Here is a 16,754-nt window from a genome sequence, read left to right as displayed (position 1 = left end):
CTCAATATTTTCCATTTGCCAATTCTTTGTTAAAATCATCTCATAGTTCTCAAAAACTAATTTTAATTATTTATTCTACTCTCTACTGGTAATTACTGCATTAATTGACCATTCCAAACACTATCCTTCAATTTGCCTTTGCATTAGAGAAGCAGTTAAAAGTCCAATAAATACTCAAGGTTTCAAGTCCAGAGGAATTGTTTCTCTTTTCAAAGGGATTGTTTCCTCCCTAAAAGCATGACTATAAGAGATCTTCATTTTCACAGCCTATTAATCTGTCAGCCACCCTAGAATGTTTTTTCTACCAAGGCTACCAGAATATAATGCATGACAAAGTTGAAGAAGCTGACAAAATCATGCTGGCTTAGTTAGTCTACCCTGTGCCTGCCACCTAATTGGAGGATGTGCTTCCTAAAAAAAGAGGTGTGATTTGAGAAATACTGGAAATATTTACATGCACATTTGGTCAAATGTAAACTAAGAATAAAGATGGATCCATGGACTGAGGGAGAGAAAAACAGAGACTTGAGTTAAAACTCTGTGAGAATAATTAAGACAAAATTTAGTGTACTTGATACATGACATGGCAGGCACTAGAGAGCAGAGTAAGCATTATTTAAGATAGTAGAGAGTTTGGCAACCAACACCAAAATTAAGTCATCATAAAGTACTACATAATCCAAAGAAACTAAACTGGAATTCTTGAGGTGCAGATCTGCATTTGTCCAATGGAAGAGTGGGGCAGGGCTAAATATGCCCTAGACAGATTCTGACCAAAATAGGAACCTCAACCTGTCAGCATGCAAATTTCAGATGCTTCCCTAAAAGTCATGTCCAACCAATTCTCCCAGGAAGAAAAAATTAAAAGTCTGAAGTTTTAATATCACCAACCATGGAAAAGCGCCCAAATTATTCAAACAGGGTACAAATGTTACAAGACTGCCTACAGTATATTCACAGACTGTGGGAAGGGACTCATTGTAGGAATTGTTACAGTAATGATAATTAAATATGTCCTGCACATTAAATATGGTCTCTTTTAAAATATTACACCTTCATACTTAAGCAAAATAATCTTAGGATTCCATCAAATTTCTTCAGCTTGGCCAGTTAGTACCTCAGACTTAATGCATTTTACTTTTAGCAATTTAATTATTGGTTATTCGTTGTAACAATTAAAGAGAAAATATATGTTCCAAATATCAGTTTATTCAGCATCTGTATTTCTGGTAATCATATCAGTATGATAAATTTTGGCCCATTTTAATTATTTGATTGCAAGGCAAGATATTCCTTAATATTAAGAACAATGGCAGGAGTTACAGTTTTATTTTCATTAACTTTTCCTTGGGTTTTGTTTTTCCCTTATTTAAAAGATCAAAAGAATGGCTTAATGTAGTAATTTCTTTAGAGAAAAAAAAAGACAAAATCCTTGCACCTATTTTTCTTTGTTCAAGAGTTGTATAAACACTGACAATTATTATATTTGGAAAACCAAATGCCAAAAATTTCTTCCGAATCCCAATAAAATGTTATATTTTCTATGATACAGAACATTCCAGAAATCTGTATATTACAAAACATACATCGTGTATTAAAAGTTAGGAAGCATTTTTCCCCCAACTGGTTGAAGTAATGCCTCTGAAGCAGCCTAACTCAGATGTGTTAATGTACTTCAAAGCTTAGAGAACTCAGAAAATAACATTACAACTTAAGTCTCTGCACAGAACAGATTGTTAATATACAATTCATTACAGTGAGTTTCTAACACATTTCTCTGCATGGTACTAAAGTGGTAATACTTTTTTTCTCTTCTCTAATTAACAGATTTAACATTCAGAAATAATAAAAGATATATAAGGCAATATCACTTTACCATTCCATTTAGACAATATGTGCTAATATAATTCTTGTGATAAATATGAACCTGTTCGTTGATCAAATCCCTAAGAAGATTATCTAAAGCAACTCCCATGTAATTACCATTCACCATCTGTTCCACCAGGGCCTCAGCTGATCTGCTGGCATCTTGCAGTTTTCTGTACTTCTCAGGCTTCTCTCGCTGGATGGCCTGCAGCATGACAGGAAAGGTGAGAATTTCAACAGAGGGACTTCAAACAAGAGAGTAATTAATCTCAGGGATGTCTTCTGATTTCTTGAGACTTTTAAACCCATTTTATTGCCCTGACTGCCCCCCAGTTTGCAATTAAAGAGGTAAGTACCATAAAGCACCAGGAAGGGAATCAAAGTCAAATACGAAAACTGAGTCAGAACACAACAGAGATGACAAATGACACATATCAGTATTTCATAGACACATAAAAGACATAGAAATTAAGAGCTATTTGAAGCATAATACTTCAGAAAGAAAATATTCATTTAACAGAAATGCCTTGTGGAAGAATTGCTTATTTTCATGGTAAAAGCAAAAATTGACCATTCCCACCAAATCACAGGGATTCACAGCAATCTACAGTATCAAATCCATTTAAAATTTGATTGCTTATATTACTGTTTTTTTTGAAAACAAAATAACACCTGTGAAATGCATATGTAAGACCACATGCAGCAGACACCCATACTTGGGTATTAAGAAGAAGAGTTAACTGCAGATTCAATATGGGCTTCTCATTATGTTTTGTACTTAATACTCTTGATTCACTTTTCTGTACACAAAAATTCCTCACCAATGTTCAGGCCAGCTAGTAAGACCTAGTAAAGGCCAGCTGCTACAATTACAAGACATAGCAGGAATCTAAATGAAAATATAATTTGAGGTCAGTAGAAATACTGGTGGAAAGTAAATTATTTTATATCTGACAGTCCATCAATGCTGTCTTGTAATTAACACCATGAAGTTACTTCATTGATTTTAAACTAAATTACTTGCATAATTTAGGTGTAATTTAGAAGTTCAAAGATGCAACAAGGGCCCACAGTCAAGTTTGATACCAAAAATAAAACAGACTATGTATCTCCCAGAGATCCTGACCAACACAGGGTCCCAGAAATCAAATCCCTCACTTTCCTGCAGCAGATGCACACATACAAGAGGATATGCTCCCCCAGATGCTACATGATGTATAAGGAAACATAACACTTGGCCCTGGTTGCAGTTTCCCGGGCTGGCTGACCCCACTGGGCTTCCCCATCACCCTGTTTATTTCCACAACAAAGGCAGATGCTGCATGACTTCAAAAAGGATTCTTACGCTGAAAAGAAAGCTCAAGTAGGTGTCTAAGAATGCATTTAGCAAAAGAACCTTATTCACATAAATTTGGAAATACTATTTTTAAATAGATTGTTGCACCCATAAGGAATGAATATAAACACCTTTGAAGAAATTCTCTTAAAATAACTTTTAAAATGAGATGTTTAAAAACATCTTCAGTTTAACAAGAAGCAGCTCCTGGAAGATTTCATAAGTGAGGAGACACAGAAACTTGGAAGAGAACTTTTTTATTCAATTCATGCTTTTCCTTAGCCTACCTATAACTGCTATTCATTTGTGCATACAGAAATGGTTAAACAGCAGGCTTTCTAACAATAGCTCAAAAATTCTTTTTAACATTGCCACTAAATTTTGGAGAAATTAATAATATAAAGAAAATATATTTAGAGAATAATAAAATAGCATATATTTTAGAAACATATTTTAATATATAACTAAATTACCACTGAAATACTATGAAGTTTAATCCAAATAAGTTACAGATGACTGTATGAATTATCTCTCATTTTTGTAGGTCAATAAAATCTTTCATGACTTCCCAGAACAATTTAAATATTTTCCAAATTTAAAAAGTAAATTAACTCTCTGTAGAGTTCCAAAATCTTTTACAGAATCTTAATTAATAGTACTCTTTCTATAATACTAGGTATAATTAACATGAGAATAACTACTGAGAACTCAAAGGAATCATTAAAGCACTAAAATATACTGAAAATAATTCTGCTCCGTCTGTAACACCAGGTGTGTAATTATCATGTGTGTAACTGTAGTGAACAGAAAAAAATAATTTAAAAAACCCCAGCACTACTTCATAAAACATGCTAAAAATTATCTTTTTAAAATATAAAAATGATAAGACATTAAAGCTTGCGGAAGTCAACCCTTCCCTGCCCAGCATATGCTATGTGTGCAGGAAAACATGAGAGATGTCCACCTCTCTCCTGAAAGATTCAAGTTCCCAGGTCCTGGTAGAAAATAAGAATGACTCTATGTATGGAGTCCTTAAATAAACGTATCAAACTTTCTGTCAATATTTTTTCCATTCATTTTTATGCAATTGGCATATATTATGCAAATGAAGGTCTGACACTGGCCACAGCAGGACAATCACACACAGGAAGCGCAGTGATAACCAAAGGAGGAGAGACTGAACTCTTGGTTCCTCGTACAAAGACAAATGATGTGCCCTAGGGAGAAGGGAGGAAACTCACTCCAGTTACTCAAACCACTGACCACATGGCCCTGCCATTATTCTGGACACTGCCATCGTTTGCCAAACCTACAAATCGTGCCTTGGGTTTTTAAGATCCTCAGAAATAGTATTTCCATGACCCAGTGTCAAGTGCTCAGAAATGAAGAGTCTTGGAAACATCTCTCATTTATCACTTTGGCTCTGTTTTCTTTAGTGAAGGGGACCATACTCTTGAACTAGGTTCATTTATGTCACAAGTAGAGTGGGATAATTTTTAAGAGATTTGTGCAGTTTTGAAACTTAAATTCTGTATAATAATATTATACAGAATAATATAAAAACTAATAATAATAAAATATAATTCTTATTCTGTGTAATAGACACTTTTTGACAATAGTGGCTAAGCCACTTCAAAATATCTCCAAATATATAACCTCCTCCCTTTTTTAACTCTTTTTGCTTTCTGTAAAAGATTTTTCAGGGAAAAAAAAAAAAGACACCAATATTAGAGGGTTAACTTTATGGGCTTTTGTCCAAGTAGAGATTAATTCTCTTTTGGACAACTTTGCAACAGGCAATGCAAATGCATTATAGCTCAGTTTTAATTGATTGAAAAAAATTATAAATTCATCTTTAGTTAAATACTAGCCAAAGGCAAGGGGAGTATTCTTAGAACTCTAAACATTTTATTTGACCTTGAGATTTTAGTTGGCAGTTAATGACTTCATAAACTAGAAAATACTGACAGCTGGAGAAATTTGGGTATCATTCATATATCAAATCAACATCTTTCTTTGAGAGCTCTGTGAAAGGATGCAGGGCAGCAGTACTTCCTGACCTCCTGTGATGGTGACCCATCACCCCTGAGGGCAGAGAGGGCAACATTATCATCACCACTCTGACAGCAATTCAGCTCTCAAATACCCATGCCTAACAAAGCATGCCTGGAAAAGGTCACTAAAGCAAAACAAACATATGAGAATGGGGCTTCTGAGAATGCCAAGAGAAAAAATTTAATTGTCTAGGATATCTGACATTTTCCCTTGCATCTGTTCCTTGTGTTTATCTTTGATTCTGAATTTCCAGGTGCTTCTTCTTGGGTAACCAAAACTTCTTTCAAGGATTTTTATTTTTAGTTTCTTGTTGGATAGTCTCAAATCCAACTTACTAAGTAGGATTTACTACCTTAAATTGTGGAGGTTTTTTGCACCTGAACCTTTATATAATTGAACTTGCAATACTGAAACCTCATTATAGAAAAAAACATAGAAGTTTTTCATATAGAAAAACATATTTTCATATTGAAAAAAATAGAAGTCCAGAGTCATTCTTAGGTCTGATTTTAGTAAAATACACACACTAACTGTAGAATATTTACAGTGGGATGCAGTAAAACAATATTTACTACATTAATGTTTGGATGTCTCCATTATTTAGGAGTATGGCTGTTCAACAATGAAACTTCAATTCTTATGGCTTTGCAGTCTCTTTGCCCAGGTAAGGTAACTATCTTTCTTCTGTATCAGGGAAGGGATACCAATACTTTTCTTCTCCCCAGACATAGGAATTGGACTTTTTGCACGTATCTAATATATTCAAGCTACATAATACATCTGCCAAAGGCTAATTTCCTGCCAGGCTCTGAAGAGCAGCTGGCTTAGCAAACAGAGTCACTGCATTTCATACAGCCTGCTCTTGGCTCTGTCTCCCCCAGGACTCTTCTGAGCTGGGATGGGAGCAAGCTTTTGCACTTTATGAATCACCAAAGATGGCAAAAGAGATTTCTTTGTGGATTTCATTGCCAACGTCTCTGTCCCTCTATCATGCAGCAGATGTACTTCCACTAAATCTTATGGAAGTGGTCCCTCATTCATGAGAAATGATGGGCAGGAGCAAGCTGCCACAAGAAAAAACAACTCTGAAACTAGTAAACTGTCCCCAAAAGAACAGAAGAAAATAAAGTCATCACAAAAAGGCATCTACAGAAAGACTCAGCACTGACTACAGCAGGGAATAAAGGACAGTTTTGGCATCAGCCAAGCACAAGTATTCTGTGCTATACCAATTAAAGGTTTCATATAGGCAAAACCCCCTAAATGATAAAGTAAGGGCAAGATGGGATTTCTGCACGTGTGTAGATGGTGACATGCATGTGTGTAAGAGTACAACACTGGGGAATGACTGTGGATGTCAGTGCGTGTCCCGGTTTTGGCTGGGATTTCTTCTCAGGAGCTGGGACAGTGCTGTGGTTTGGATTCATTATGAGAATAATATTGATAACATTCATGTTTTGGGTTTTCCAAGTTGTGTCTATCCTAAGTCAAGATCTCTTCTTTTGATGTGTTTCATGCTCTGCCAGTGATACACCAAAAAAAAAAATATCTGGGAGGGAACACAGCTAGGACAGGTGACCCAAACTGGCCAGGGGGTTATGCCACACCATAGAACAACATGCTCAGTGTATAAACTGGGTGAGTTACCTGGAAGGGGCTTATTTGGGTTCAGGGAGAGGGTCTAGCCTTGGTCAGCAGATGGTGAGCAATTGCATTGTGCTTCACTTGCTAATTTTTTGCTGTTTTCTTTCTATTATCCGAATTATTATTTGCTATCATGATTATATTTTACTTTATTTCATTCAACTATTTTTATCTCAACCTACAAGTTTTACTTTTGGTTCTCCCCATTCCACTGGGTTGGTTGGGGGGACGTGAGCAGGTGTGGTGCTTAGTTGCCAGCTGGGCTTAAAGCACAACAGTACAATAAAATCTATTTCAATTATCTCTCACATATGTTTTCCTTTCAGCATTTCATTCTTTTTTATATGCTTTCTATAACTTTACTAGAAATTATCGAATATGTTAAAACACATACTATCTTGTTTTCCATTGATTTGAGGTTCTTTTTGAGAGAACTAATAACTAAAAATGCTAGCAAGCAGCAATTAAACTGGTCAAATCAATGAACTGAACAGTACTTTCTGCTTTGTCTCTCATTTAATGGATGGAGACAGAGATAAGACCAGGAAAAGTCAGGTCAGGACAAGTTTTAAGACCTGGCATTTATAAAATTCGTTATTTTTCTTTACTTTTTAAAAAAGTGTGTTCAAAGACTTACGCTAACTGAAAATGATTCAACACACAATCCATGTAGCACTTGTCCAGTGTCACCTTTCAGAGTTCTCACTCTCAAATTAATACATGTAATAGAATGTTTTCTCCCTTACAGAAATTAGAAACTTCTAAATGTAACTTCATTTTCTCTATAAAATGTTCATTTTAAAAGCAGTGACACTGTGAAATTAAAATGGGTCTTGGTCCTTAAAACATTTTCAACGTTAATGAAGGATACATATAGATTTTTATTATATCTATTTAGAATTACTGGTTTGTCTCAGATCTCTCTTGATATAAATCTTTTTCTTCACTACTTTACTGAAAAAAAAAGCTAGAAATTTGTTTGTTAAAAATCCATTTACTAGATTTCCAAGATCAAAGGAATATCTGGACTATCTCCTGCTATCTTTAGTGTCTTGAATTCAAACTTTAAATGCTCATGCACTGGTCAAATTCCAAGCACGCCTCTCCAGTATTATGTGTGTTTTCACCAATTGAAATGAGAACTGGATAAATGTGGTAGGTAGTGACCTCCCAGCCCTAATGCTCTTCCTCAGCTCCAGCAAAGGCACGGCAAGAGCTAGTGGAATTCCAGTGGGGACCAAAGGAGTTCTGTGGTTCACCCACCTCCCCCCCTTCACCTGCAATAATCACCAGCTCCTCAAAAGCAAAAAAATGAAAAAAGGAGGAAGGTGAACCATGGCTCCTGGATCCTTTAATGCCTTTATAAAGTCTTAGACAATATGAAGTAGAACCAATGGGAAACCTGACACTGCAGATAGCTGAGTAATCTGTAGGTCAAGATGAGCTAATTTTAATCCTTGAAATAAATATGTTCCTCAAAATGTGAATAAACAAAGGGGAGATAGGTATTTGTTTCTTTTTTTCTATTTCTTTCATTTAAAATTTGGATTGGAGCACTTGGAAAATTGACTGCATATCTATTATTGTATTAGATGAATACTATTAACTCAGTATGGAAGTAGGTGAACCCATCCAATCTACTCTGTGCATTTGATCCAATCTGCATATAATAACATGAAGTTGTGGCATGAATTAATTAATGATATTCCATTTGAATGCATAATTTCTAGCACTAATGACAATATAAATAACTAAAATTATTGCAAGAAAATTGGAATTTAACATGGAATTTAAAAATGTACACTTACAGTCACAAAATTCTATGTTACTCAATCTTATCATAGCTGATTCATGATGGAAAAGTAGAAAATGAGAAAAACCATCAGCAAATCCAAATTCAATACAGTAACCTTGTTCCACTTCTTCTAGGAGTATGTACCAACACAGTTTTAATGATGTTCCATAACATACTATGCTACTATCCAAGGTAATTATAAAAAACACCCCTTTCTCATCTTGGAATGATAGGCATTTTTTCATTGATCTACAAAAATTAAAAAAAGAAGAAAATTTTTAACAATTTAGTTTTCAAGGGCTAAATTCATAATTCAGTCTGTGACACAGACTTACACACACACAAACATAGCTGCTTCTTAAGCAGTGCAGAACCATTCACTTTTTCAGGAAATAACAGATTTTGGTTCTGATATGTTACTAAAAGAGAGTAAAAAGCCCTGTGGAAACTGGTGATTGTCATATAGATTTTAAAGCTCTGTAAATGAAATAGATATAGATTTTCTTATGCATCCACTCCAGTTATGCTTTTCATATTCTTTAGTTTATGCATGGATAATATCAAATAAAGCCGCCAGTATAGAATGGAATTGCATATTTAAGTAATGATAACTTTATAACTTTACATATATATGTAACTATTTTTTTTTTGGTATAATTTTACCTAAGACTTTAATGGATCTACAATACTTTAATTAAATATGAATATATATGAACAAAAACAACAACAAAAAAAAATATGTGTTCAGACAGCCTGTGTAGTAATTTTGGTGCCAAAATTTGAAATTAACAGAAACAGTGAACAATTCCAAATTTATCTTGGACAATCAGTACTTGTCAGGCTACATTTGAAACAGTTTAAACCTGGACTCAGAAAGCACTTTGAAAAGCAAATACAGACTAACAGACATGTACACGAGTAGTTTCTCCTACATTAACTCTTTCTTTGAGGTCTGAGAGGTTCCCTTCTTTCCTGAAGATGGCAAACTCGGGGCTCTGCAGCAGTGCCTCGGAGCGGGTCATCCAGCTGTGGAGCTCCGTGGTATCCGAGTCAAACCTGAGAGACAGAAAAGTGTAACAGGATTTTCAACTTCCACAGTTCCTGCAAACAGGATTGACAGCAAACATGGCTGTTTAAACAAGTGAATAAACAGCAATTTCTATCAGCAAAATACAGCTTGAAACTCCCATATCTCATCAGAGAGTTCATAAAACTCTTCACTCTTATATTTAGAAACATAGAAATACTTCTTCATTTTTAAGACTCGATTTGACAGCTGAACAGATGCAATAATTTTCACAATAAGTATTCTAATTTTTCAAGCTAATGTTTTTGGAAGATATGAAACAAATGTCTGTCAGTGAAGAAAAAGTACCACAAGTGCTGTTGGCTGACCTGAGAATGTAAGGTCCATCAGGCTGACCAAATGCAGCCTTCAAACCTGTGAGATCACTGTCCCAGCTTGTGATGATGATACTCTGAAGGAAATTCAAGCAGAAAATTTGATGAAAGCAGTTTTTTCTGATTAACTCAATTTTTTTGTAGAATGTAATCACTAATCAACAAGTATAATTTTCCACAGTTAAAGATTTAAAACCAAAATTAAGATCCCCAGCTCTCTGCACTTCATTTATAATTAGTTTTTATTCTACAGCCCTCTTTACTACATTCTGGATTCTTTCATCAACTCTTTTAGACCTGATCTTAATTTGTGTTAACCTCTATTCAGGTTGCAGATTTTTAAATTACTAATGTCTAGAAATTTCAATTTGTGATTCAGTATCTACTGTAGTTTTTAAAGCAAGAAGCTTCAGACAATATTTTTTTCTCAGTTATGCCACACTCTCTGCTTGATTGCATTTCTTTATTGTGCTCTATATTCTACTATTTATATCCCTTTTGCAGCTGACTTTCCTTCTGCAGCAATATGGTGAATACAATAGAGCAGAAAGACCTGGGGGGAGGACAAAAATAACAAGCTGTATCTTTCAGTTTGCTTTGTGACTATAGGTTGTATCATTTGCATACAACTGAAAATCTACCAAAAACAGTAACTTGAAATACAATTATACACCTGGAGGAATTAATTATTTTATAAAAATACACTTCATTTATACAAGAATTTATACTTCTAAAATACAAGGATGTGAGGCAAAACCAGGTGCTACATAAATCTACATATACAGAAATGAAAAATGAATACAAGGAAGAATTTCACACTTGAGTTAATATTTATGCTTCCCTTTTTTCTTTCTCCACTGTGATTTTTTGAATTCATAACTAATGAAACCAAAAGAAAAATAATTGCATACTGCCTTACTCTCAGTCCAATATTCAAACTATAAACTCTCAGGAATAATTTTGATTAAAAATGTCCTGATAATACTAATTGAATACACATTTAAGGAGAAAAACTGTGATGTTGAAATAATGGAAGGTGCAGAAACCTTCAGTTTTATAGAGAAGTACAAATTCCAAGGCAAAAGACAAAATAAAATTTCCAGATGATTCACGTAATGTCTGCGCTGTTCTAATCCCTGAACATGAACTCCACAGCCATTTGAGAGATTCCTACTTCAGTTTTATTTCTGATCATTAAATCAAATGCAATTCTTGAAATAAAATGTGATCCTCTGTTCTACAAATAATAACTGCATATTTGATGATTACAAAACACCAGACATCTGATAGCAATTAAGTTTAGCAGTCCCTGAATACTAAATTTCCTTGACTGCAGGTAAAATTGTATGAGTTCTGGCACTTGTTTCATTCTGAAGCTGCAGGCAAGTAGAATGAATGAGACCAACTCTGAAAAATAGCCTGGTCTTACCCTAGTACAAGATGGAAAATGACAGAAAAATGTTTATCAGTGATCAATTCTTCAAAAAAAAGTATTTAGCCCTTGTCTTTGCAACACCTGGAAGAGGAATAGGAGCATTTGGGATAGTTTTGACAGTAAAACAAAATAATTAGGAACATATCTCATGGCCCAGAGAGCCATCAGATGGTGGCAAGTATTAGACATAGATCTTTAAGGTCCCTTCCAACTGAAAGCATTCTATAATATGATATGATTCTCTGATATGACAAAGCTGATCTTACATAACAGATTGCTCTGTCACTTGCAGTTTCTCCTGGAGATAAATAGAATTTCAGAAACAAAGCCTCCTGTTCAGAAAAGGGCAATAGAGTGGGGGGCAGAAAAGAATTAAAATACATAAGGGTTAAGTCTAAATAGCTTTTTGCAGTACATAAATATCTTTAAGATCAAGACATCTTACCTAGTGAGACAAAAAAAATCACTCTGTCATGTTCATCTCATGTCAAAGGAGGAAACATTGGTAGAAATGGCATTTAATCATTCTGCTTTAGTGATTGGATACTTCCTGTCTGAGCACAGCTGCAGTTAGAAATTATATTAGCTCTAACTTGATATCAAAGAATAAATAGAGTCTTTAAATCTCCTAGGAACAAGAATAATTTAGACATAAAATAGTGCAAGACTGCCTTTTTGTCCCACCAAACTTCATCTCAGGCAGAATTTGTAAAAATAGATCAATGGAAGATACTAAACCAAAAATCACTTGAGAAATTACTCTTAACTACCTTAATTTAGCATGTACATTGGCATGCTACCCCTCTAGAAATTCCATTTGAAGCAGAGGATTTATTCTTCATGCAGCAGTCATGCTTTTGTTTTCCACTTAGTCTTTTCTTCTGCTGTTCCACAAGAGGAATACTATTTTTACTGGTCCCACAGCCCTCTCTTTACATGCCAGCACATCAGCTGAGTTCAAATGGAGATTTGCTTTTATTGTAAAATATAAACAAATTAGCCCTTATTATTTAGTGATTTCCATGAGTTTTTTTATTAGATAGGGGACTTTTGGTAGGAAAAGAGGATTCTACTCTGGTGGGTATTTGGGTTGGAAATTCCATGAAGAGAAAGAGAAAAACATGATGCAATTCAGTTGTGAAATGTCTCAAAGGTGAGGCTTATCATGTATTTAATAGAGAAAAAGAAAGCCAGAACAAGGAGTCAATTTTGAACAAATACATGGTGATCTAGTAAGACAGTTTGGAATGGGAATATGAAGTGGGCATATGGTTTAGGATGATCCTTGTGGAGAATTTTCTATGAAAATGTGACTGGCATACATTAAAAATATGAAACTGTTTTTGAATATGTTTTGAGTAAATAGATATACAAGGAAATTCAATGTTAAACAAGTTCACTTAGGAACATGAGGCGTGAAGTATCTTCCTGTCATGTGGCCATCATGGTACATCTTTAAACTATATTACAATGCTACTGCTGCCATGGAGAGACAGCGGTTTCAGTACTTTATTCTTTTAATAGGCAGAAATTGCTTGAGAATTTCCTTTGTTCATTTGTTTCCTTCCCTCCCCAAACAAAAAGCACACTAGGCCTGTCACCACTGTGAATCTTGGGCAGACATAAAACCATTTGCCTACATACTGAGTTAGCAGGGAATGATACAACTTTGATCCAAGAACCACTTTACTGAATTATTTCATTTCCATGTCTGGACTGAAATCCCCAGCTCACCAGAGGTCTTAGCTTGTAGCTCCCCTGCCTAGAACATATCAAAGAACAACTTTATAGCACATGGTGCCCATTGGAAGAATTATTCTGATCTAATCCTCTGCTTTCTTCCTCCTCTGTATTTGTAGTTGATGAGCCATTAGTTGATGAATAGAGTTGTTCTTATCTTCTAATTCAACAGCCAATTTATCCAAACAAATATTTTTACCTTCCTATTTTTTAGGTTTAGTTGTCAAATAATTTTATTTCCTTTTGGAATGACATTTTGACCCTCCCTCTACATTTGTGATACTATTAAGTTGAGCCTCATCAACATGATGACCAGTGCTCTTCTGTAATGCATACCAAGGCATGAAAAGAAATACCAAATCAATCCCAAGTGTGTATCTCCAACAGAAACTTCACTAGAACCATCAGGTACAAAGTACTTTTAAACCCAATCAATACTCTGTTAATATTGCAGGTAATTTCAGGTGCTAAATGTGAAGAATATATATTCTTTTTATTTGTTACTAATTCATTTCTCATCTCACAAAAACTATGAAAGATAAATGCTTACTAAGCATTAAGAAGTACCCATGTATACAAACCTCAACATACCCATACTTCTTACCCTTCAAATGAAAAAGTTTATTAATCATTCCCCCTCTAAGAAACAGAAAATTATTCTTTTGTGTCTCCATAATCTTTTCCTTTCCTTTGGAATTGGCTACAGGTGTAATGAAATAAAAAACCACCAGGAAAATGAAACTGACTTTCTTCTTTTTGAATGTGTTACCTAGCATTAGATAACAATACCAGAGCACAAGCTGCATTTCTGTAAGAGAATAAGGGTCAAACAGCCCAATGGAGGGGCTGTAAAAATATTAAACAATCACCATTTAGTCCTGACTAACATAATTCATTGCACAGAAATGAGATCTATGAAACAATATCTATCAAAAAGACCATTATAAAGTCTCTCTAAGTTTTCCTTTGATAATTTTTTTAAAAATCCAAACTTTTGTAAGTAATGGATTGAAATCCAAAATATAATAATTTTCAAAAAAGTGAGGGCTTCTCTCTTTTCAAATAGTTCATTTAACAGCTACTAAATGATAAAAACACTAGATGGAGCAACTATCCTGTTTTAACACACCTTGCTCTTCAGTGGGCATCGAGTCTCTTTCAAATCTTCAGATTAACATTATACTAATAATAATAATGTTATGACAAGTAGACTTTCCTTGGAAACCTTAGGAAGCATGTAAAAATATATTTACTAAATTGCAAAGAAAAGTATCTTTGGTTGTTGTTGAAGCATATTAATATAAATATGTTAAATATTAACCAGCTCTTACTTGTATGCTATTTAAAAACTTAGCATGAACAGAGCAGTTTTCAGATTTTTCTGTGATATGGAACTGACCTGTTTTTCCCAGAATATGTAAATACTATGAAAATAAATATTATCTTGCATCCCTTTCTGCCATTTACAGGTTTTTAAAATACTATAACCTCAGCTATGTTACATTTATCTCTAGCCCTAATGCCTAATACATTATTTTCAAGATTGTATTATACAGCTTCAAGTATTTTATCTTTCTCAGTTTCAAATTGATTCCTGTGGGAAAAGGAGCTTTTCTTTGACTAGTAACAGAACTTAGCTCACCTAAGTTATTCTGACATTTTGAAGCATTAGTCCTGGAGCAGTTTTAGATTTTGGGGGGGAGAATGGAGGGGGATTAAAAAAAAAAGTAATCTGGTTCTTATCTCTGCTTTCCTCCACTTCTGGCAAAAACTTGCTTTAAGAGGCAGAAAGAATCAACAGCTTCCTTCCCATGCATGCATGCCACAGTAAGTAAGAGCAATGGAAATGTGACATTCAGTTCTGTGGATGATATTGGTCTAAAAGTACAATTGCTTCTTCTTAATTTCTTCAGTTTAAATTGAGATTTGTTTTTACTTTCAACCCTGATAAAACACTTGGCATTCTAGAAAGTTTGATGCTTCAATCTCACCGATCCATTTTTTTTTTCTCCTTGCCTTAGTAACTGGAGGCTGTGCACACTAATAAAATATTCACTGAGTAGCCAAACTACTCTTCCTTCCTATAGTGTCCAGTATCTCTAAAATAATTCACAGAGAAGCTAATCTGGAGCAGAAATATTTCCAAACCTCGGGCAATGGGGCCTGATGAATTCATTTCAGGCATACTCCTTTTACAGAAACAACACCAACTGAAGTCTGAGAACAGATGAAAGAAGCTGGCAAAACCTGGGAGCATTATTCACCACCTCAAAAAAGCCTCAACCCCCAGTGTGGCTTTCCCTCCCAGGCCCAAAAATACCAAGCAACAGCATGCAGTGTGTTGTACTGTGACTGCAGAAAGCAGCCAACACAATCTGGTTATTTACCTTTGGAAGGTTCTGACAAGCCTTCAGTAATTGCTAGGGCTTTTTTATCAAACCAAAACTAAAGAGTACATAACCAACCAGTATTAGTCACTAAGTGCTCAGGGAAAATTTTGATTGCAAACACACACAATATAGAATGATGTAGGAGAGGTAGGCTGAGAACACCATTCTTTTAACTTATTTTAAAAAATCAAAAGGCATTCAGCACAATGGGCTTTGTTTATCCTTGGGTGCAGCTACAACTGAGTACAAACAAAAAAAAACCCCTGAGAGATCTTGTGGCCAACAATGCACCCAGAAAATAAATGACTGTCTGTTTAAAAATACAATGCTTTTTCTCCTATCAAATAAAAGCATTGATTAAAAAGGTGTCCAGTCACCAGTGAACAAAGATATTTTAACTGAGCACCGAAATTTTTAGATGAGCCTTCTTCTTCTATTATTATGCTTATCTCTACAATAAATTTATATTTTCTTGTCTTTGAGAAAGTCAACATCATACTATATAATATGTTCGTTTCCAAGGCTGCATTTTTACTTATTCATTAAAAAACATCAGAAAAAAATAACAGAAAAATTGTTATTCTAAGCTGAAACGTCTTCCCCAAAATTTACTCTCAAAGTGTTTTTCCAAAGCTATTTATTGACTTCTCCTCCCACTCTAGATCACCCACTTGGACTTTCTAGAGACTAAAGGTACATAAATTGTGGGGTTTGGTGTTTTCTCTGTTCAGTTAGAGATGCCAGAAATATTATCTGAATGGAGAAACACTGCCTTCAGATAATACAACCATCATTCATCCTGCTGCACAGCTGTGGATATTTCCAACATTTACTTTGCACATTCCCAAAATGTAGGTCCACTCACAGATATAACAGTCACACTGGACTAGTTCTCATGTGCTGGTGCAATTGCATTGTTAAATAAAATCTAGTAATTCTGGCATACAAAACAATAGTTAGAGCATATTAAAAAATGTATGTGTATTAAAAAAACCCTCACTTTTTCCTTGTGAAAGTCAGATTTCTATCCTAGCAGACCAAAATCAAAGTCTAACCTGTGCAGAAATGAAAAGGACTCTGATTTTAAATATC

At 34.7% G+C, this 16,754-nt stretch overlaps 1 protein-coding gene across 13 annotated transcripts in view; it reads right to left on the bottom strand.

Moving 5' to 3' along the window:
- DMD (dystrophin) overlaps window positions 1-16,754 on the bottom strand; it is a 1,045,484-nt gene that overhangs the window by 660,878 nt on the left and 367,852 nt on the right. For all 13 annotated transcript variants that reach the window (XM_068179791.1, XM_068179794.1, XM_068179795.1 and 10 more), the window contains 2 exons: window positions 9,629-9,752; window positions 1,984-2,071 (listed from right to left, as the gene is read on the bottom strand). In XM_068179791.1, coding sequence (XP_068035892.1) covers window positions 1,984-2,071; window positions 9,629-9,752 — 212 coding nt within the window. The remainder of the gene's footprint in view (window positions 1-1,983; window positions 2,072-9,628; window positions 9,753-16,754) is intronic.

The sequence above is a fragment of the Anomalospiza imberbis genome, chromosome 2 (assembly GCF_031753505.1).
Source record: "Anomalospiza imberbis isolate Cuckoo-Finch-1a 21T00152 chromosome 2, ASM3175350v1, whole genome shotgun sequence".
Classification (NCBI taxonomy): Eukaryota; Metazoa; Chordata; class Aves; order Passeriformes; family Viduidae; genus Anomalospiza; species Anomalospiza imberbis.
Note: the sequence above shows the minus strand (reverse complement) of the source record. Positions and strands in the feature narration are given on the sequence as shown.